Source organism: Podarcis melisellensis (genome assembly GCF_964234715.1).
Source record: "Podarcis melisellensis genome assembly, chromosome: 3".
In the NCBI taxonomy this organism is placed as follows: Eukaryota; Metazoa; Chordata; class Lepidosauria; order Squamata; family Lacertidae; genus Podarcis; species Podarcis melisellensis.
This window is the reverse complement of record NC_138530.1, coordinates 92,015,386-92,036,369: the sequence shown is the minus strand read 5'-3', so window position 1 is coordinate 92,036,369 and position 20,984 is coordinate 92,015,386. Positions and strand designations below refer to the sequence as shown.

The following is a 20,984-nucleotide window of genomic DNA, read 5'->3' as shown; positions in this document are numbered from 1 at the left end:
GAAACTTTGACCAAACTGCGGGAGGCAGTGGAAGACAGGAGTGTCTGGTGTGCTCTGGTCCATGGGGTCACGAAGAGTTGGACACGACTAAACGACTAAACAACAGCAACAACAGCAACAACATGTTAGAAACATAGATTGTCTTCATCACCATGACAGACTAACCAAAGTCCAACCTTGGACCCTAGAGCTAGAGCATCTGTTTACATAAAGTGTATATAATCTAGTAATTTTTTAAAGGATGCCGTAGAACTGTGGCAGAATTAGTAAAACCCAAAAGTATCTAGTACACAAATGCCAGACGCTATTCCTTCAGAGTCTGCATTCCAAATATATCATCATAAATGACCACTGATCTCTACATAAATGGCACTCCCTGACCCTGTTAAGATTTAATTTGCTCCTACATGTGCATTAGTGTCCTAGCTGGCGAGGTGAATTATGCTTCTGTCACTCTCTCTCCTCAGCTTTATGAATCCACCCTGCACGCTTTTGCCTTTTCCTATTCCATGCTTGGAGAGGAAATTCAGCTTCACTTCATCATCCCTAAGTCTAAGGAGCACCATTTTGTCTTTAGTCATCCGGGAAGACAGCTGGAGAGTATGAGATTGCCTCTTGTCACTGATAAGGTAGGTAAATATCAATGTGAGCCATGCACAGACCTTGTTTTGCATTCGTACGGGGCCATGATATAAATTTCCTTCCCTGGGTTGGCTCTGCTTCTGGATAATGATAAAAATACCCTGCTTTTCTTTCTGTATAATATCTCTGCTGCGCAGGAAGACAGCATGCAAACTGTCCAGTACTGAAATAGGCCTTTAGCAGAGCTGCAGAGCTTTTTGGAGCATGTTTTAGGATCACCAAAGAGACAAAGCTCCCCATATCTTTTGAGATGTGCATCATCAAACTATGCAAAGTTGTAAAATGTTACTGCCAGGAGAACTGCTTGCCAATGGTCTCAGGAAGAGAAACTCTTTTTTTATACTGTCTTTAGCTGGATAGCTCAGTTGGTTACAGCATGGTGCTGACAACGCCAAGCTTGCAGGTTTGATCTCCATATGGGACAGCTGCATATTCCTGCATTGCAGGGGTTTGGACCAGAATGACCCTCCAGGGGTCCCTTCTATGAGATATCAGTATGCGGATGATACCCAGTGTTCATCAGTATGCGGATGATACCCAGCTCTACCTCTCTTTTAAATCAGAACCAGTGAGGGCGGTGAAGGTCCTGTGTGAGTGTCTGGAGGCGGTTGGAGGATGGATGGCGGCTAACAGATTGAGGTTGAATCCTGACAAGACAGAAGTACTGTTCTTGGGGGACAGGAGGCGGGCAGGTGTGGAGGATTCCCTGGTCCTGAATGGGGTAACTGTGCCCCTGAAGGACCAGGTGCACAGCCTGGGAGTCATTTTGGACTCACAGCTGTCAATGGAAGCACAGGTCAAATCTGTGTCCAGGGCAGCTGTTTACCAGCTCCATCTGGTACGTAGGCTGAGACCCTATCTGCCTGCGGACTGTCTCACCAGAGTGGTGCATGCTCTGGTTATCTCCCGCTTGGACTACTGCAATGCACTCTACGTGGGGCTACCTTTGAAGGTGACTCGGAAACTACAACTAATCCAAAATGCGGCAGCTAGACTGGTGACTGGGAGCAGCCGCCGAGACCATATAACACCGGTCTTGAAAGACCTACATTGGCTCCCAGTATGTTTCCGAGCACAATTCAAAGTGTTGGTGCTGACCTTTAAAGCCCTAAACGGCCTATACCTGAAGGAGCGTCTCCACCCCCATCATTCTGCCCGGACGCTGAGGTCCAGCGCCGAGGGCCTTCTGGCGGTTCCCTCATTGCGAGAAGCAAAGCTACAGGGAACCAGGCAGAGGGCCTTCTCGGTAGTGGCGCCCGCCCTGTGGAACGCCCTTCCAGCATATGTCAAAGCGATAAACAACTACCTGACATTCAGAAGACATCTTAAGGCAGCCCTGTTCAGGGTAGTTTTTAACGTGTGGTATTTTACTGTATTTTTGGTTTTTATGGAAGCCGCCCAGAGTGGCTGGGGAGGCCCAGCCAGATGGGCGGGGTATAAATAAATTATTATTATTATTATTATTATTATTATTATTATTATTATTATTATTATTATATCTACCTTGAAGGCGATGGTGTAGTAGAGGAGAGAAGGAGTGATGGGCAGGGACAAAGTGGCACCCCTTATTTCACAGCAGGGATGACGACTTCCTCTTCCTCGGATACAGTTTGCCAGTCCTCTGCCTGCCAAATAAATAGGCTTTTTATTGGAGAGACACCCATCCATAAGCTAAGCATATGGAATATTACATTAACATGCATGGCTAAGCATTGCACCACCACTTCTTTTGGGGGGAAACTATAAAGACCGTTTATTATTACCACCTGCAATGTCACAGAAAACAGGAAACTTTTGAGTCTACCATAATATTTCATCAGGCTGAAAATTAAGCAAAGCGGGAGGACAGGAGACGGGGGGGGGGGGAGTTTGGTATCAAAGCCATAGTGTCTGGATTGCTCAAAGTTCAGTTTTGATATATAATTCTGAAAGGGTTTAAGGGCTTCGTTATGAAGAGCACTTCAGAATTTATTACTTTGCTCTGCTCGGTGTCATGACATTGTTAACTGTACAGTCCCTATCCCTTGAAGGAGGATAGAGGATGGTGGAATCATTGCCACGCTTAGTTCTCCCAAGGCAAACCACCCCTGCTTCCTTCACACACCTCTCTGGCCTTTGGGTTGGCAGCTGGGCAACCAAATGCTCTTCAGAGGCCCCTGAGACCTCAGTTCATTTGTCTCAACCTGGGGTTGTATCAAATTGCACCTCTTCGATCCAGCAGAGGCTTCCATGACACAAAAGTGGGGTGTTCAGTACAAAATTCCTGAAATACTCATCCAACAATGAATGCGATAAGTGAAGTGATCCAGGCATTTACAGTCATACCTTGGGTTGAAGTAGCTTCAGATGAATATTTTCAGGTTGCGCTCCACGGCACCCTGGAAGTAACGGAGTGAGGTAATTCTGGGTTTAGCCGTTTGCGCATGTGTGGAAGCGGCGAATTGCGGCCCGCACAGACGCATGGACGCGGGTTGCGTTCGCTTCGGGATGCGAACAGGGCTCCAGAATGGATCCCGTTTGCATCCAGAGGTACCACTGTATTTCATTTCATTTCATTTGGTTTCTCATTAACGTATTTAAATTATTAGCTAGCAGGTAAGCTGTTCAGCTTTGTGTAAATTGCTGGAAACCTGTTGATTACAATGAAACAATGCCAGTATATTTAGTTGTTGACCCTCCTCTCTCTCTAGCTTTTTTGTTGTTGCTGCTTATATTAACCACCATAATAACACAGATTCCTAACTTTATAGAGCCAAGATTATATAAAGAGCCCTACTTTTACTCCCACAACTGGACGTCATGAACATGGACTTTTTAACCTTTACCATGCAATGGATGGGGCCAGCCATTTGCACATCCTAGTCGTCAAAGAGTACGAAATGGCAATATATAAAAAATACTGGCCCAATCACATCATGCTTGTTCTGCCAAGTATTTTCAACAGTGCTGGAGTGGGTATGTATATGGTGAAATTCTCGGCTGCGTGAATGCAGTGAGGTCTAAATCACATGAATTTTTTGCATAATTAAATAAAGCCTTGGTTGATTATAGGAGTGGCTTGCGTGGTGGGATGGAACCAAAACAATAGCCTCCTGGCTCCTTTTTGGAGGGGAACGTAAGAACGAATTAAGAGCCTGGCTGCTGGATCAGACCAGTGGCTCACCTAGTTCAGTATTCTCTTCTCACAGTGGCTAACCAGCTGCCTATGCAAAATTTTCAAAGCGGATTGTGAAATATCAAAACAAGCATGGATAAAACAATAATCCACCATTGAAACACAATCACCAGGCTAAAACAGCATCAAAGTGCAGGAACGCAAAGAGTCAAAAGCAACACGCAATAGATTAAAATCAGCAACAACAGAATCAAAAGCTTATTTAAATAAAAATGTATTCAGATGCCAGCAAAGCACAAAACAGAGAGGAAGATAATCTTACCTCGCCCTTCAATATGTCAAAACAACATTGTTCAAATTTAATCAAGTAATGAATCAACTAAAAGGCAGGTGCTTAATCACTAAGCAATGTCATCATTTACATGGCTACTCAGAAGTAAGCCCATTGCATTTAGTAGGACTTACTTCCAGGTTTTAGTCTAAAAATACTTGAATTTGCTGTCAGCCTTAGAATAAAGCAAAGTTGAGTGTGTGGGTGGGAGATAGTGATACAGCAAAAGATTTCTAGATAAAATGTTGATTTGAGTTCTCCTGTTGCAGTGTGTGGTTTGCTTCTCTCTTTTTAGGCGCTGCTCACTTCCTAATAAAAGAACTGTCCTACCACAATCTGGAGCTTGAGCGAAATCGGCAGGAGGAGCTAGGCATTAAGCCTCAAGACGTCTGGCCTTTCATCATCATCTCCGACGACTCCTGTGTCATGTGGAATGCTGTAGAAATGGATTGCTCAGGTGACAGAAAAAGGTAAAGGGCGGTTTCTTTGGGATGGCATATTCACTGGGCTTCCTCGAGCAATCAGATTTTGAACTGTTTCTCTGGCCCCTTGCAGCGAATACACATGGACTGAAAGGAACATTTCCTTGAAGCAAATTCTTCAGCACATTGAATCAACTCCAGATGTCACCAACTATGCCTTGATTGGGATGAGGAAGTGGTCAAGTAAAACCAAGAGCAGAGAGATCAAGGAGCCGTTCTCTTGCTGCCATGTTCACGATTTTATCATGCTGAACGTGGACCTAACGCAGAACGTTCAGTATAACCAGAACAGGTGAGGCAAGGCTGATGAAGTAGATTTTTGTCTCTGATAGCATAAGCCACACTATATTTGATAGTCCCTAAGAAGCTATAGGGACGCGGGTGGTGCTGTGGGTTAATTCACAGAGCCTAGGACTTGCCGATCAGAAGGTTGGTGGTTCGAATCCCCGCGACGGAGTGAGCTCCCGTTGCTCAGTTCCTGCTCCTGCCAACCTAGCAGTTCGAAAGCACGTCAAAGTGCAAGTAGATACTTGCTTTTAGTCTGTATTTGGTTGACAGTGAACAGTTTTAACTGGTGTGGGGGGGTGTCTTTTAGTTTTTATATGATTGTGTTGGTGTCAATATTCATTTATTTCTGTTGCTTCGCTTGATTAATATCGTAAGTTTATATTTTGACATATTGCTAATTCTTCTTTTGATGTGCCATCAATTCTTCCTTTGCACATCGCCTACAGGCTTGTTGCACGAGACAACGGAGAAACATAACTAATAAAAAGAAATAAACAGGGCCAAACTAGATGTGATGATTAATGTGTCTTTGCATTTAACTTGCATGTTAAAACAAATGCAAATGGCAGTTCTTAAGGGAGGTGACAATTATCAGGATCTTGGCAGGTGGCGAGGAGGAAGTTTTTACTTTTCCTCTCCTGCTGTGGTCCTGATGAAAATAGCTTCTTTGAATCCCTCACTGGCACCATGTGCAAAAGTTTTCAATATCACACCTGGCTTATTTAATTTAGAAAAAAATATATAAACAGCTTATCTATGTGGGGCTTTGTCCTTAATCTCACAGCGGCACTGCCTGCCAGAGCACTGATACCCTTTTTCTGTCAAATGTCACGCTTGAACCAGTTTCCTTGATGTCTTGGTTTACACTCTTCCTTTTAAAACCGTATCCACCATTGTGATTTCCGTGCAATTTGAAACACTTCAGCTAATGAAGGCCTCTTGCTTCTTGCATTCTGTGTCCCCTCCGCCTGACAGGTTTGTGTGTGACGATGTGGACTTCAACCTGCGTGCCCACAGCGCTGGCCTCCTGATCTGTCGCTTCAACCGATTCAGCGTCATGAAGAAGCAAATTGCCGTTGGCGGGCAAAGGTCCTTTCATATTAAGTCAAAGGTCAGAATTCGGAAATTTCTGTGAAATCTCCCACTTTTTGTTTCGTTCTTATAATACAGTGGGGCGGTGGGGGGAAAGAAAGGAGAGACGTTGGTGCAACGGGCAAAGTCACTTATTTGTGCACGTCAGCTTGTTTTCAGTTTTCATTGGGAATATGTGAAACAGATAGATCCTGTTCAGCCTTTCCAAACCTCCCATGATGAGGGAGGATGCAAACCCTTATCTGCTCTGTTTCATCCTCCTCACCTGCCATGCTTCCCTCTATGTTTTAGAGCAGCGTTTCTCAACCTGTGGGTCCCTAGATGTTGTTGAACTACAACTCCCATCACCCCTAGCTAGCAAGGCCAGAGCTCAGGGATGATGGGAGTTGTAGTCCCACAACATGTGGGGACCCACAGGTTGAGAACCGCTGTTTTAGAGGATGATAGTCTGCTATGGGGAGAGCCTTTGTATTTATTTAGAATCCAGATTATGCAAGTCACAGCAAAGAAGAAGAACGATAAGCATTATTTTATCATTGTTTTTCTTTGTTGCATGCTCTGTAGCAATTGATAAGAAGCTTATTATTTGAGAAGTTGTTGTTTTTGTAAGTGTATACAGTGGTACCTCAGGTTAAGTACTTAATTCATTCTGGAGGTCCATTCTTAACCTGAAACTGTTCTTAACCTGAAGCACCACTTTAGCTAATGGGGCCTCCTGCTGCCGCCGCACCGCTGGAGCACGATTTCTGTTCTCATCCTGAAGCAAAGTTCTTAACCTGAAGCACTATTTCTGGGTTAGCGGAGTCTGTAACCTGAAGCGTATGTAACCCGAGGTACCACTGTACCATTCCAGGAAGAGGCTGGTCCCCCCCCAAAAGCCTGAGTGATTCTTAGAGGGGAGGCCGGTAGCTTCATGCTAGCACACCAGCACTGCTTGCAGAATCTGCCAGGTTCAGTCCCCAGCACCTCCAGGTAGGCCCAGTCAGAAATCCCGTGGAGGTCCAGCCCGTGAGTGTGGACAATACTGAGCTGGACAGATGCGTGGTCTGACTCAGAACAAGTCCGCTTCCTGTGTCTCCCTATGAATGGTTCTTAAGTGGTAGTGACACAAGTAAGGGCCTGTGCTGCTGAAGTCAAAACTCTCATCGGTAGGACATCCTCCTGCTGACACATGCTTAATTAGAAGGGCACATGCATCCAAATGATGTGAAGCCAGATCGTACAAGGTTCTAAGTCACGTGGGGAAAGCTGTGCCTGAGTGGAGGCTCCCCACTGCATAGCTTCACCACACCCCACATCCTTAATACATGGAGAGCATTGTGGCCAGGTGGCAGGGAAATGGTGGAGAGCATGGATGATTTAGCAGGAGGTTGGACTAGATGACCCATGGGGTCCCTTCCAGCTCTGCAGTTCTATGATTCTATAGGCCAGCTAGTCATGTCTTCTTCACTCTGCCCTCTTTGCTATACTAATCGAGAGAGGTGTTGAGCCAGTGTGGTGTAGTGGTTAAGAGCGGTAGTCTTGTAATCTGGTGAACCGGGTTCGCGTCTCCGCTCCTCCACATGCAGCTGCTGGGTGACCTTGGGCTAGTCACACTTCTCTGAAGTCTCTCAGCCCCACTTACCTCACAGAGTGTTTGTTGTGGTGGAGGAAGGGAAAGGAGAATGTTAGCTGTTTTGAGACTCCTTTGGGTAGTGATAAAGTGGGATATCAAATCCAAACAACAACTTCTTCTTCTTCTTCTTCTTCTTCTTCTTCTTCTTCTTCTTCTTCTTCTTCTTCTTCTTCTTCTTCTTCTTCTTGAAGACCTGAACAGGACCATATATTTGGTTGTTTTTTATTAGAAGAATTTCATTTATAAAAAAGATATAGAGTGAGAAAAGAAAGAAAGAATGAGAGTGAAGGGGGGGGGAATACAGTTACGTTATCATACATTAATATACAGATGTGTATATTATCATTATCCTTATACACATATAATTGTCAGTAACCTAATACATTCTGTGTAAATTCACTCCAAATATAATTGTATTTATCCAAAGGAAGTCTGTGGTCTATAAGCTGTCCACCCATATGTGGCCAGCGTTGTCACTGGTGTTAATTGTATTAACCTTTAGGGAGCTTTCCCTTACGTTTTTAATCTAAATGTCACACTCCCCCTGTATGGCGCGTCCCTTTTAGGTATCGGATAACCCCGTTTCGATTGCCCCGGCTCAGTACATATGCGCTCCCGACAGCAAACACACCTTCTTGGCTGCTCCTGCTCAGCTGCTGCTTGAAAAATACCTCCAGTATCACAGCCATCGCTTCTTTCCTCTCTCGCTGAAGAACTACAGCCATCCAGTGCTATCCGTGGATTGCTACCTTAATTTGGGACCCCAGGTAATGCATTTATAGACAGCTTCCTTTGTCTCCCCGTGCATGATTATTAAGTGGTCCAAGTGAAAGCATGTGCTTCAGCAATTAAAACTCTTGTCTGTAGGACATTCTCCTGCCAACGCATATTTACCGTATTTTTCGCCCTATAGGACGCACTTTTTCCCCTCGAAAAATGAATGGGAAATGTGTGTGCATCCTATGGGGCGAATGCAGGCTTCGCGGACCTCTCCACAAGCAGCAGGAGCACTCCCGCTGCTTGCGGAGAGTCGCCTGCATGCAGAAGCCTGCGCGCGCTGAGCTCAGGGCGTCCAGGCTTCGCGGACCTCTCCGCAAGCAGCGGGAGCCAGCACTGGGCTCCCACGGCTTGCAGAGAGCTGCCTGTTTGGGGGCTGGGGTCGGGGGAAGCTCGGGCGGGCCTCCCCCTCCCCAGCCCCGCGCCTGGGGGGAAAATAATTTTTACCCCTTTATTTCCCCCCCAAAAAACCTAGGTGCTACTTATGGGACGGTGCATCCTATAGGGTGAAAAATACGGTAAGTGGAAAAGCAGATGTGTCAAAGTGGATCAGGTTCCAGTGCAGGTGCAAGGAGGATGAGCTGTTCCTTCATGCTCCTCTGAGGAACCTCATGCACATGCTATGAGCTGCAGCTTCAGTGCCATGTTGCATTGTGAAATGCCATCACTTACAGTTGTCATGGGGCAAAACAGATTTTATTTTATTCTGCCGTACTCCCTTCCTCTTCCCCCCACCAGCAGACATTCAGAACCCTCTCAACGAAAAAGAAAAACCCAGAAGAAACCAAAGTTGGGAACAACCTAATACCCCTTCGGCTCCAAGGTTTACTTAGAATGCCATGGAGAGATGGACTGGGAAGTCCTAGGAAAAGGGATAATATATGGATATTGGATGATGATGATGATGATGATTTATTACTTATACCCCACCCATCTGGCTGGGTTTCCCCAGTGTATATGTCATAAAAATGCATAAATGATTTTTTGAAAAATAAAACAAAATTTATTTTATTCACCACAATAACCCCCAAATGGCATACATTTGCTACGAAAGAGTCACACGGCGTTTCAAAATGTTCATATTATGAATGGTTGCAGATGTTTCTTTGGGCGCAGTAGTTTGATCAAGCTAAAATTAGCTGTGCTTTAGACTGAGGGGACTATAATACCTGCCTTTGTTCCCCTTGCAATCAGATTGCAGTTTGCTATGTCAGCTCCCGACCTCATTCTCTGAATGTGACTTGCTCTGATATGATATTCAGTGGACTACTGCTGTACCTCTGTGATTCCTTTGTGGTAGCAAGCTTCTTGAAGAAATTCCACTTTCTGAAAGGTAAGAACCAAGTATTGCTGACACACCAAGCTATGACTTGTTTCTGACATCTTTGCTGTGAGAAAGAGGGCGGAGGGGACATTCTGATCCATGCCTAACTAACATTTGTAGATATATTGATGCCAGTTTTGTTTTTGTTGTAGTTATTTAAAATATGTTGATGTCATAAAATGAACAGGTTGGAATTTTGTGCCACCATCACTCCCGTTCACAACCTTGCTGCGGTTGGGAAGACTTGTATGTGTGATCCATAAAAAAGCTGTCTTCTACCAGGTCAAACTATCTAGCCCAAGGTTCCCCAATCTTTGGGTCTCCAGCTGGTTTTGGACAACAACTCCTATCATCCATGACCACTGCTCCTGCTAGCTAGGAATGATGGGAGCTGTAATCCAAAAACAGCTGGAGACCCAAGTTTAGGAAACCATAATCCAGCCTAGCAGATGCTCTCCGAGGTTTGAAGCCAAAGTCTTTCCCATCACCTACCTCCCCACCTTTTGAAGTGGAAATACCAGTGACTGAACATAAACAAAACATTTTTCTGGCATTCAAACTCCAGCAAACATTCAGAATTCAGATTTGCATCCTCGGTGCCAAACATAATGCTTATGAGAAAGAGGAGCTCCTGGGAAAAGGGGCTGTTCTGTGCTGGGATAGATATTGCCTGGGGAGAAGGAGCCAGGGCATGGCACAAGGCCAAGTATTCACTCCAGTTGTCAGCAAGAGCTCTGAGTGTTCCAAAGATAATTTCATAATGCCTTACTCAACAAAGGGAGGAAGATTTAACAGGAGTAATTACTTTGCAAATGGGGGAAAGTGTGATTCCAATCCTATGGCAGATGTGGGCAGAAGGAGGGGCACATTAGCCAGTTTCCAGTGGAAGTTGTGAGCAAAAAACTGGGCGGTCTATCCCCTTTAAGACTGCTTTCCCCCTTTGAATGGCACTTGTTTTAAATTGTTATTTAATTGAGAGGTTAGATTTTAGGCCTATGTTGATATCTATACTGACCTTATTGTTGCATAAAAGCATAGAATCGTAGAGTTGGAAAAGACCCTGAGGATTATCTAGTCGAGCCCCCTGCAATGCAGGAATAGGCAGCTGTCCCATAAGGGGATTGAACCTGCAACCTTGGTGTTATCAGCACCACGCTCTCACCAACTTAGCTATCCTGGCTGCAACTCAGTTTTATTTGCAGTTATGCACTCTATGATTGTCGGGACACAGGTGGCGCTGTGGGTTAAAGCCTCAGCGCCTAGGACTTGCTGATCGAAAGGTCGGTGGTTCGAATCCCTGCTGCGGGGTGCGCTCCCGCTGCTCGGTCCCAGCGCCTGCCAACCTAGCAGTTCGAAAGCACCCCCGGGTGCAAGTAGATAAATAGGGACCGCTTACCAGCGGGAAGGTAAACGGCGTTTCCGTGTGCGGCTCTGGCTCGCCAGAGCAGCGATGTCACACTGGCCATGTGACCCGGAAGTGTCTCCGGACAGCGCTGGCCCCTGGCCTCTTAAGTGAGATGGGCGCACAACCCCAGAGTCTGTCAAGACTGGCCCGTACGGGCAGGGGTACCTTTACCTTTACCTTTACTCTATGATTGTAAGCCACTTGGGGCCTCTCCAAATGTCCTTTTCATCACCCACTCATGATTACCATATTTTTCGCTCTATAAGACACACCCGACCATAAAACGCACCTAGTTTTTAGAGGAGGAAAACAAGAAAGCAACGCAAAGCCTATTGAGCAAAGAGGCAGGAGCGCTCCCGCTGCGCTCAAGAGGCTTTGCGTTACTTTCACTGAAGCCAGAAGAGCAAGAGGGATTGGTGCACACCGATCCCTCTTGCTCTTCTGGCTTCTGGGATAGCTGTGCAGCCTCTTCAGGGCAGCGGGATGAAGGCTCCCCACTGCCCTGAAGAGGCTGCGCGCAGCTAAGCCCGAAGCTAGAACAGCGAGAGGGAGTGCTGCACAGCGATCCCTCTCACTGTTCTGGCTTCTGGCTTAGCCGCGCAGCCTGCATTCGCTCCATAAGACGCACACGCATTTCCCCTTACTTTTTAGGAGGAGAAAAGTGAGTCTTATAGAGCAAAAAATACGGTATTTGTGCCCATGATGCTATCAGGGAGGCCAAAAACAAGATCCCATTTTCATTACTATTTGTGCCTGAAAACGTTTGGGGGTGGTTATACTGCTTCATTTCCAATTAGTGCATATCCTGTGTGCGGTGCATATCCATGCTGTTCACCGTGTTCTGGGTTTTTCTTTTGTCTCACTTTGGTTGCAATAATGTGGTAGCACTGGGGAAGCATCACAGGACTAATAAAGCAGAATAAATCCACTGTTGATGCGCTATTAATTGTTGCAGAATATACCTGCAATAGAACACCATTCCGGGAGGCCTTTGCAGACAGTTTTTTTTTTGGGGGGGAGCAGGAAATATAGAAAGTGATGCACACATGACAAAGACAACAACAACCAACAACCTATAATAATGATAATTTCCACAGGTGCCACTTTATGTGTCATATGCCAAGACAGGAACTCGCTGCGCCAAACAGTCGTCCGACTGGAACTCGAAGACGAATGGCAATTCCGACTAAGAGACGAGTTCCAAACAGCCAACGCCAAAGAAGACAAGCCCCTCTTCTTTCTGACAGGACGGCACATTTGATGGGAAATGATCACGTGGCATAAGAAGCTGGCTTTTCTCTGACCAAATAAAATGAAAGAAAAGAGGGAGGGGGGAAGGAGAACTGAGCTGTTTACAAGATGTTTGCAAAAGAAGCTGCTTCGTAGGAACAAAAGTTAGGCAATTTTGAAATATTTGTATTAAAGTTATATTTTATTTGACCAATTTATGTTTATAATTCCAAACCTTTGTTAGTACCCTTTTTGTAATTTAATGAACTTGCGAAAGTAACTCCCGTTATATTGAGGATGGAGCTACTGCGTAATATTTCTGTTGTTTCCCCCTTTTTTGTTTTTGCTGTATATATTATATTATACAAACTGTTTCGGAACCAGACACTCGTGGCACAGCTTCAAAATTATGAGATGTAGATGTAGATTCTCTCCTCCGTGTTTTTGTAAACCTAGGGTGCCAGCGTAGCAAAAAGAAAAGAGGAAGTTTCATTCTTAGAAAATTTGCTACAGCAAATATAGCATTGCTGATCTGCTCTATGTAGAGTGCTAAAGGCAAAATTAACTGGGATGTTCTCCAGTGCAAACCCTAAGGAAATGAATAGAATGTGCTCAAGAGCATTCATTTCGTGACAGGTATACATAGGAGAACATCCCAGTGGAGAGTGCCTTATATACTTATTATAATGAAAGCTTGCTTTCCAGCCTAACCTCAGGACTGCTGGCTGCTTTGCATAATTTTTAAGAGGCAGACTTTTGTAATATGTAGAAATGTATTATAGTGACCTTTTCTGATTTATTGAGAATATTGAAAGCGGACGGTTGGAGTTGTTTTCAAAAGTCTGAATGTTTTAGTAGGTAGGAAGGCGTCTGAATGAAATGGTGATTAGTTAAAGGAAGTGTTAATATCAAATTGTTTTTTAAAAACAGATGGTTTGTTGCACTGCCCATCCTAAGACACCTCAGGTTTGCTGTGCAAATAAAAACAACACCTAGGGTGCATTTAATAGTTCTCTGATATTTAACAGTGCCCCTCATTAAGTGGTTTCTTGTTTGGGGTTTGAGGTTTCTTTTGTGGGAATACATTGAAATCAGTCCATCAGTAAAACTTTTCAAAAATAATAGTGAGGTAATACCTTAATTTTGAGTATGACCAACTAAAGCATCACAAAATATTTGTCAAACTTTCAAGTATCTCAGAGCTTTTTTCAGCTGGATGTTAAACAAAACAAGTGGGTTGTCCCCTTTTCGCCTTCCCCAAAATTGGGAGGAGGGATTTGGGGGGGGGAGGAGGGCCATCTCCCCACTCACTTGACTCCTGGTCATGATTCCCTCCCCAACTTTAGAAAAGAAATGGATAAGAAGAAATGCTGTTGGAAACAGAACGATGAAAGTTGATTCTGCAAGAGAAAAGAAGGGCCATAGAGAAGGAAATGGCTGGAGCTATCTATACCAGCCCCAAACCTACTGCACCTGCTGTCTTTTCACTATACTAAAAAAAAGGGGGGAGTTTCTGAGCTTGTGGGGAGGGGAAGGAAACAGGGGAAAGGTGTTTTGATCATGATACCATGCCCCATAAAAAGAAAAGCAGCCTTGATTTGATTAGATAGTGCTGGATGCGAAACGGGTTGCAGATTGAACCAAGAGGTACTGAGACAAAGAGGCAATGGCTGTCCCATCCCTGAAACTGTAGAAGTTAGCAGTGGTTCAGATCTGCCTCTTTCACTAAGTGGAACACATAGAGGCAGTAGGGGCCCAGGCAGTGGGGCAGAGCTGCAGAACCACCTTCTTGACACTGGTACCGCCACTGCTTACCTGGTTGGGGACTGGAGTTGGAAGGTGGCAAGGCTGGGGGCATGTTAATGCAGCAGTAGGGGCATTCCTGAACATACCCACCTCCCCACCTTAGATAAGCAGCAGCAATGCCAGTATTGGGAGGGCAGTTCCACTCTACCACATGTGCCGTAATTGTGCAGATCCTTTGTAAGGCAAAGAGCACAAGTAAGAGGGAAATAAGCGGGAAACTAATTTTGGGCTAATTTCGAATCCCCGCGACGGGGTGAGCTCCTGTTGCTCGGTCCCCGCTCCTGCCAACCTAGCAGTTCGAAAGCACGTCAAAGTGCAAGTAGATAAATAGGTACCGCTCCAACAGGAAGGTAAATGGCATTTCCGTGCGCTGCTCTGGTTCGCCAGAAGCGACTTAGTCATGCTGGCCACATGACCCAGAAGCTGTACGCCAGCTCCCTCTGCCAATAAAACGAGATGATTGCCGCAACCCCAGAGTTGGCCACGACTGGACCTAATGGTCAGGGGTCCCTTTACCTTTACCTTTTTAATTTTGGGCTGGCCTTAAAGCACACAAATGACAATTGTGAAATTGTAAGTAGGATCCTCTGTAGGTCGAAAGACATGCACCTGCTGCTTAACCTCTGTATTGAAACTCCTGCACTGTTTATGGCACTCCAACTTTGTCCAACGTTGTCCAAATATCTGTTCCACTTGTAGAGGGCTTTCCATCATTGCCGTGACTTGGATCCTCAACTTTTGCATCCTCCTGTGGTTCCTGAGAGGAGGGAGAGGGCTGAGGCAACATGCCTTGATTTTACATAAACTTGTAGATATTTTTTAAATGCTCTTTCAGTTATCAAAGTTTGACTGTGTGTCTCTTCCCTACCCTGGCAACCACTGTTGTAATAGAATATAGCCAAAGTTTGGGTTTTCCCTACATGGTCAAATCTTTTCTGTAGGAACTCCCCCCCCCAAAAGGAGTAATGTAACTCCCCTTCTCAGATCCCATGTTTCAGATCTGCTCTTACTGAGCCAGAGGGAAGACAATGGCATGGTTCCTCATCTAGGATATTGGTGTAACAATAAAGAAAAGAAATCCCTGTTCCTTCCTAATGTATTTATTAAGGGTGCTGGGGGTGGTTAGGACCATCTAGACAAGTACCATTGATCCTATTGTCACATATGAAAGAGCCTTCACAGTCACTGCATGGTTCTGACACCTATTTCATGTTGTAAATTCTCAGAGCTGGTGCAGTAGGCTTGGTCCAACAAAATTGGAGTTTCTTACTTGGCAGCATCTAGCCCAAGGGGAAGTCTAATGGCTTGCTTTCATTTGAGGCTTAGACTTGGAACAATGAGCCTGCCACTGTGCCACAGATGGAAGTAGGAATACCCTGGGATAACTGTTAGGATATTTCCGTTCCACCTTAAAAGGGAGCAGGCTTTGTGAGTCACAGAGTCTGCGTATTTCCTGTTCACAGGATGTTTATGTTTTTCTGTTGCTTTCGTTTCTCTCTCTCTGTGCCTGAACACGCTAGCAGGCGGTCATGTTTTTCTTTGTTCTGACCAACGCTGAATAAACTTTCTAAATAATGCTGTCCTGAGTGCAACTTTCACTGTGCATTATCTGCTGATAGAGCGTGCATCAGTTCTGGAATGTGGAAGGCTATTTTCTGGAGCTCATGTCGCTAATTGCTGATACTGTATCTACGGGAGGTCGATGGACGTCCGGAGTCCAGAGTCGGCGTGGAGGACATACCTCACAATGCACCAACTCATGGGAGGGAGGACCAAAACTATGTCCATGTGGTAGCTACTCTATCCAGCAAGCTGTTTTCGATCCCATCCTGATCAGCTTATGTAATGTGATTTGTCTTTTGTCTGGTTTGGTTACTCAGTTAATAAACATTTTCAGTTTTGGCTTTTGAAGTTGAATGCTTCTTTAACCATGACTCGCAAATAGTGATGGGAAGCCTTTCAAAAGAAACCAGAAAAATTGGGGGACAACCCCAGATTTCCCCCCAAAGGGTGGAAAAAAAACCTGTTTGCCCCCCCCCCCATTTTTCTGTTTTTTCCCCCAGGCCTTCCCATCTCTACTCCCAAATCTTGATTACTCTTGAATTCGAAGGCAATAATGTTAAGTCTCTGTGCACACTAAAAATTGTACTTCTGAATATTTCTCCCACTCACCCCTAACCAATTTGATTGCACCACTAGTGGAATAATTGCCAAATTAGGATAATATGGTGTGGTTTTTTTAAGCAAAATCAAGCTGAACTTGTTTGGGCATTGTGGTCAAATACTGAACTCCACAAAGTGTATACAGTCACCATTATTTATTTATTCAGCACTGACTCTGGGAATCAGCTTGTAACAGCTCACTATAAATAGTAACAGTAGTTATATAACCTGGTGGAAAGATTTCACATCCTTTACACATGGAACAACAGATGTATCAATAAAGATTAGTGCACCAGTCTGCATTTGGTTTCCATGGGTTATAATTATGGAGCTGACTTGATTGACTTAAGAGATGCATCAGGACAGAACGGACTGGGACATTTAACCAGAATTGGTGCAAAACAGAGTCACAATGTGGACATTTCAGCTGCGAGAGCTTTGACCCAGCGAGAAATCATTGCAGTTTTTAAGGATGCAAAGCATACTTCCAAAGGCAGATCTCAAATCAATTGTGACATTATTCACTCTGTTAGTGAAGTATTCTGCACATGCTAGGCTCTTGAAAAGACTGAGAGGTTGGAACGAGCTCCTGCCGCCTTCTTCCAAACCAAGAGAGGCCAGTGTCTGCATACATGCTGCCCTTGAGCTCCAAGGGAACTCTAGTAGCAGATTGTATCTCACAGGGTCAGCCTTTGGCTTCCTGAAATTAGTAGCTAAGCTGAAGGACCCATTGCTTGTTTCTTATCAGCCTAGATTCTAGTGTGTGTGTGTGCGTGTGTGTTTCATGATAGATTTCACCGCTTTTATTTTTCTACATTATCTGCTTTCTTCCTTTGGAAATAGGCACAGTCTGTATTGCTCCTATGTTTTGTAACTTTGATTATGGGGTTGCTGTTTTTCTTGCTCATTTTTATTTTTGATTTTGTATTAATGAAGAATAATAATTTTAAAAATATGAGGGAAGCTTCCACCTTACAACTTGGAGCACTGGAGACTTGAATATGGAGGGTGTGCATCCTCTCAGTTCAGTTAACATGTCTGGGAATTGAGCAGCAAAATGGCGTCTGGGCTGATTTTCGCTGAATTGGCAAAATGTCTGGGGGAAACCCAGACAAGTAGGCCTATATATATTTGCGGAGGCGAGGGGAGAGATGTTCCCCAACAAAAGCTCAACAACTTGGTCTGGATTTTCACTTTTGGGAATATGGCAACCCTAGCTAATAGCACACATTAATATTATGAGTGGCACTGTCCACCATAGTTTACAGGATTGTGCCTGGAGAATTGACATTTATAAACTTTGCCACAGGAATTTAGACAACTATTTGTGGTGTTTAGTTATCTCTACAATTGCTGTAGTTGTGGTGGTGCTTTTTATACAGGCCTGTGGGAGGAATTAGAGCAAATGGGATTTTGAGGGATTTATGCACCTGTGAACAGGCCCCTCAGAGACCGAAGGCCCTTTGCCTGCTCAGGTTCATCTGTCATATTGGTGCCGGGTGTGTAAACCATCATTATCTCTTTTTTTGGGGGGGGCTACTTATTTTTTTCTGGGTTGTTCTTGGTAAGAAGGGAGACACGTGGGCTTCAGAACATCAGCTTCAGAACATGATAGGATGTTACTTCATGTTTTTGGGCACCATTGTGTGTGTTGGGAGTTGTGAGGGGAAAGTTGTTCTGAAACAGGTTCAACAGAAAACTGAGTCCCTGTGAATCCTTTTGCTAATCCTGCTTACAGCATTTCAGCAAAAAATGGAAGGGGAAAGCTCAACAGAAAGGGACAAAAGTAGGGTTAGGGCTGCTTCACAGTGTACACCAATGAAACCAGGAGGCCTGAGAAGTGCTTAACTTACAAGATCATGCTGATTATGCCTAAAAATATCCAGATGTGCTTAGGAAAAAAATCTCTCACAGGAACTTGGCTGCCTGGACAGAAATGTGATTCTTCCAGCACATGAAAATGATCTGGATACAAGTGCCCTACCACCTGAGAATTATGGAGACCCAAATTATCCATTTCTTCCCAGTAGCAAAAGATGATAATAATTTCTTCACTATCCCTAATATTCCTGTCAAAAGGAATTATGAAAATCATGGGCCCCAAATCAGCCTGCTGAGAAGCAAAAAAGGGGGGATGAGATGGCTGCCAAAATGCTGTATTATGAAAATCATGGGCTCCATATCAGAGCTCTGTTAGCCTGCTTGATCATCTGGCCCTGGCTAAAATGGTCTTGATCTCTGTTAGACTAATAATAATAATAATAATAATAATAATAATAATAATAATAATGGGTCAATCTTTCTATAGACCACCTGAATGGACCTCATGGCCCATTGGTATGAGAATCTAGGCTAACTGAAAGCGTTTCTGTTTGTGAAAGGTGGTCAGCTGATTTTTTTATTTTATTTTTTGCTGACCCTATCCAGTGCAGCCCCTGAAAAGCTTCTCCTGAATATGGAGACTCCAGGACAGTTTGGGACACAGTGCTGAAGCATGCAGTGTGGGCAGCAGGATCTGGGTTTTTGTGTGTGGGAACCCAGATGCATTGCCTGATGCTAGCAGAAGTGTTTTCTGCCATTGCACAGAAGCCACCAACTGGATGATGTAAGCTTGCATCCCTTGCTCACCCCTAGTTGAAGTGTCACTATCTGAACGGTCTAACCGAGGTGCCTCTTACTGGAAGCTCTTCCCCCTGCATGTAGAAAGAAGAAGAAGATAAACACCTCCGTTTTTCAGGGAGGCTTATGACTTAACAAGGCTACTTGAGGCGTCAGTTGCGAAGTGAGTGTGCACCGGCTTACGGAGCTCATGTTTCTTGTCCTGGCTGAGGTTCCAAGAACTTGAGCAGGCTAAATTCGCAAGCAAACATGATCACAGGGAAATTACTTTCTCTGGATCTTTGTTGTCAACAACACATTACTTAAAGGCAGCATTTTTTAATTCCAACAGAAGCTTTAACAGCCACTGGGAAGAATATTTCTCTGGTAATGGAAGAAAGAGACCATCTCAAGATGTCATCTGAAGACACTGAGTCACCTTGGTCTTGGGTAAGGTCTTTAATCTAGAGTTTCAGGAATAGTGTGCTGAAGTTTGATTCCCCTCAGCCAGGTTTTTGTTTTTTTAAAAAAATCTGATTGTTTACTTGGTTGTCTTGTTTTTTTCCCTGAGTAAAGATGGGATAATATAGTTGGGTGTAGTTGTTTTGTTTTTTAAGGTTTCCACTTGGTTTTGTTTGTGATGCCATTCTTTGGGGCAAGCCCAGCTGTTGAAATGGCCCTTCCCCACACTTTATGTGGGGTAGATTGTAGTAGGACATCGCTGTAAGAGACATGCTGCATTGATTAGGCTTTATACCGAATCACAAATCTAAAGGTCAGCAAGGCCTTTCCTCGAGATATTTGTACTCTTAATTTGGGAAGTTAACATTGCAGCTCTCTTTGCTCATAGAAGATGTGTAGCATCTTCACACAGAAGGCAAACTCTTCGGAGAGCGGTTGGTTGTGCATTAAAAGTTTTTTAACGTTTGATGTTTTACTGTGGTTTTATAATTTGTTGGAAGCCACCCAGAGTGGCTGGGGCAACCCAACTGGATGGGCGGCATATAAATGATGATGATGATAATGATGATGATGAAGAAAGGACTGCTCCTAGGTAATCATAAGTGTTGACGTTCTCCATCTCAGAGAAGTGTGATCCTCTCTTTCTATGTACCATTTATAAAACAGTCAAAGGAATGTATACAGTCCTGCAGCCAGCCTTCTTTCTTAGGTGGGAGAGCCAGATTTCATTTCGGAGAGGGAGGCGCATAGCACCAAACCAGACTCCCTGCCACTCACAGGTGGAGGGGATATAAAGGTCAGGCCAGGGGAAGGGGAGGGGGAGGGGGAAGGCAGCAATGCCTCCTCTGTGCAGACAGTGTGTTAGCTTACATAATGGGCTACATAAGGGTCAAGTTAACGGAAAAATTAGTGTTTAGGATTTGGGAATGAATTAAGTTCAATCTGCTGAATTGTCTCACCTTTGAGATCCCCAGAAATACCAGACTCAGAAGTTTGACTTTGCCCAGAGCTATAGTCCTCTTTCACCTGTGGTTGGACTCCCTGTGTTCTGATTCTTTAGGAACTTAACTACTTTGGTAATGAGCTCCTGAGCTCAGCTTTGATACTGAATTACGTATTGCAGTTTTACACCCCTTAAAAAACAAAACAAAACACCACCTGTCCAAACTTGTCTAAGTTTAGGGAAAGAAGGAGATTTTGAAATGACAATTTTTATATGGTTTGGATTTATAGTGTGCCTGGGGGAGAAGAACTGCTTGATATGTGATAGTATTTACAGGTAAACAAATAATCTTTTCCCTGTTAGAGATACATAAATAGAACGATCTACACATCAGAAACGTGAATAGCAGGTTGCGTATGACCACTCTTTGACTGTTCTGTCATATTTAGCAACACACCAACAACTGGAGTGGATTTTCACCCATATGACAAAGTGACATGCCCAGCTTTTAAAGCACAGCTGTGATGTCCAATTGTACAGATGCTTATTCTGCAACTGAAATGAATAGCAGTGGAGACAGAAGGTTGCACGTTAGGCTTACTCATCTCACTTCTATGGGGCTTTTCTTTGGAATGACCGATGCACAATAACATAGCTCAGTTTAAGCACCTGTGCCTCTCACTTGGTTTCTTCATTTCCATTCTGGCTCAG

The 20,984-nt window shown here is 44.3% G+C and overlaps 2 protein-coding genes across 8 annotated transcripts in view; both read left to right on the top strand.

The window, feature by feature from the left end:
* Positions 1-15,273, top strand: part of GREB1 (growth regulating estrogen receptor binding 1) — an 89,314-nt gene extending 74,041 nt beyond the window's left edge. For all 5 annotated transcript variants that reach the window (XM_081905920.1, XM_081905918.1, XM_081905917.1 and 2 more), the window contains 8 exons: positions 468-629; positions 3,393-3,597; positions 4,384-4,558; positions 4,644-4,862; positions 5,834-5,969; positions 8,132-8,332; positions 9,537-9,675; positions 12,169-15,273. In XM_081905920.1, coding sequence (XP_081762046.1) covers positions 468-629; positions 3,393-3,597; positions 4,384-4,558; positions 4,644-4,862; positions 5,834-5,969; positions 8,132-8,332; positions 9,537-9,675; positions 12,169-12,332 — 1,401 coding nt within the window. In that variant the 3' untranslated portion in view covers positions 12,333-15,273. The remainder of the gene's footprint in view (positions 1-467; positions 630-3,392; positions 3,598-4,383; positions 4,559-4,643; positions 4,863-5,833; positions 5,970-8,131; positions 8,333-9,536; positions 9,676-12,168) is intronic.
* A 3,859-nt stretch (positions 15,274-19,132) lies between these two features.
* The window catches only part of LPIN1 (lipin 1), a 76,837-nt gene continuing 74,985 nt past the window's right edge, over positions 19,133-20,984 (top strand). The window contains exon 1 of one of the 3 annotated variants that reach the window (XM_081906107.1): positions 19,133-19,318. In XM_081906107.1, the coding sequence (XP_081762233.1) occupies positions 19,259-19,318 (60 nt within the window). In that variant the 5' untranslated portion in view covers positions 19,133-19,258. The remainder of the gene's footprint in view (positions 19,319-20,984) is intronic. The other 2 variants (XM_081906109.1, XM_081906108.1) reach the window with 2 other exon arrangements.